At 38.5% G+C, this 2,187-nt stretch overlaps 1 protein-coding gene across 1 annotated transcript in view; it reads left to right on the top strand.

The window, feature by feature from the left end:
• The window catches only part of LOC117935470 (disheveled-associated activator of morphogenesis 1-like), an 18,294-nt gene that overhangs the window by 11,944 nt on the left and 4,163 nt on the right, over positions 1 to 2,187 (top strand). The window contains exons 13-15 of the mRNA XM_034857670.1: positions 368 to 474; positions 747 to 835; positions 1,632 to 1,800. Of these exons, the coding sequence (XP_034713561.1) occupies positions 368 to 474; positions 747 to 835; positions 1,632 to 1,800 (365 nt within the window). The remainder of the gene's footprint in view (positions 1 to 367; positions 475 to 746; positions 836 to 1,631; positions 1,801 to 2,187) is intronic.

Genomic DNA, 2,187 nt, shown 5'->3' on the forward strand with positions numbered 1-2,187 from the left:
TCGCTGGCTCCGATGCTGCTGCCCCAGCAGATGGCGGAGGAGAACAGAGCGCTGGCCACAACAGACTGGTAGAAGATCGCAGCTCCTATGGCACCATTTTGATGCTACGCCGTTAGCAGTAATTAGCCTGTGTCTATGTTATCTCCTAACATATACATGTGCCATGATAGACGCTTTTAACAGCGAAATTCACTTTAGGATTTGGGAATACTGTTAGAACAGTTTAGCCCCTAAGATGCCTGTTTCTGACTGAAACATTCTTATTATTCATTTGGGACACGTCTGATAAATAAATACAAACAAGAACTTTTCAAAATGCAATGCACATGTGACAGTTTGTGTGTTTGTGTGTTGTGTCTGTGTGAAGCTCCTGAAGTTTGTTCCTGAGAAGAGTGACATTGAGCTGTTAGAAGAACACAAGCATGAGCTGGAACGTATGGCCAAAGCTGACCGCTTCCTCTATGACATGAACAGGTACACACACACACACACACACACACACACACACACACACACACACACACACACACACAGTTTGCTGTGAAAAGAGCAAGAAGTTGCCACGGCATTTAAGGGTTAAACTAAACAAAACTTTGATGTAGGATCCGCAAAGAAGTTTGTAAGTTTCATCACATACGTATTTATTTATATCAAGTGATATATATATATATATATGATGTGATATATTTTTCTACAGCTGCCAATGTCATTCATTGTTTTGCAATCTAACTTCTGTGTTCACGCAGCATCAACCACTATCAACAGAGGCTCCAGGCTCTCTACTTCAAGAAGAAGTTTGCTGAACGAGTGGCTGAAGTCAAACCTAAAATCCAAGGTACTCTTCTCTATCCCAAGGGGTTGTTTGTTCGCAATAAATCCTCTAAAGAGAGGAGTATTACATTTGAAATGAAGGTAGATGTGATTATGGATGCATGCATTTAACTCTTGAAGTTTCTTTAAAGTCCGTTTTGTATCGCCATAATTATATGTAATTGTTTTTGTTTTATTTTATATTTATTTATTTATCTATTTGATGATATTTTAATTTATTATATTTATTGTTATTTTTTTATTTAAATATTTAAATTTATCAAAATCATTTTTAATGACAAATAAATGATTCTGATAAATAATTGTTTTTAAAATAAAATAAAAACAGCCTTAAACCATTTTATGAGTGTCGGTGTTGTATCGTTTGGCCACCAGGGGGCGCTCTTTGTTTTTGTTTGTTTTTTTGTCTTTTTGTTCAAAAGACATTAACTTTCATGTCTTAAGTTTGTATTTTTTAACATTTTATTTAGCGGAAAATTAATTTATTTTGATGTTTCTCTGTTCTTTTGATACATTGAAACAAACAAGAGTCTTTTTAAACTGCATTATCATATTATTTTACTGAGGAAGTTACGAAATTATAGATACAAAATTTTTTAAATGCTATGTGTTGCCCAATATATCGGAATATTGGATTTTTAAATCATCAAATATTTGCATCAGTATCAGTATTAAAATCCTTTATTGGTTGGGCTCTAATCCTCTGCTTAACATTTGATAAGATATTCACTATTACAGTATTGATTTGAGTGCTGTCTGTGAACCTGTATGACATTCCCTCCTCGTCTCCTTGGTTCCAGCTCTGAGTCTCGCGTCCAGGGAGTTGCTACAGAGCGGGTCGCTGCGTCAGCTCCTGGAGGTGGTTCTGGCCTTCGGGAACTACATGAACAAAGGACAACGGGGAAACGCCTACGGATTTCAAGTGTCCAGTCTCAACAAGATAGCTGACACCAAGTCAAGCATTGACAGGTGCAGTTCACAACATGGCTCTGTCCAGGCCTTTATAACAGAGCAAAACCAGATTTAAGAAAACTTGGACCTGCTTTTGTGACGTAGTTACGTACGTAGTTACATACTACGGCATAGGGTCCGGTAGATACTACGGCATAGGGTCCGAGATACTACGGCATAGGGTCCAGTAGATACTACGGCATAGGGTCCGGTAGATACTATGCATAGGGTCCGGTAGATACTATGCATAGGGTCCAGTAGATACTACGGCATAGGGTCCGAGATACTACGGCATAGGGTCCGGTAGATACTATGGCATAGGGTCCAGTAGATACTATTGCAAAGGGTCCGAGATACTACGGCATAGGGTCCGGTAGATACTATGCATAGGGTCCGGTAGATACT

Source organism: Etheostoma cragini, chromosome 20 (genome assembly GCF_013103735.1).
Source record: "Etheostoma cragini isolate CJK2018 chromosome 20, CSU_Ecrag_1.0, whole genome shotgun sequence".
NCBI classification, from domain to species: Eukaryota; Metazoa; Chordata; class Actinopteri; order Perciformes; family Percidae; genus Etheostoma; species Etheostoma cragini.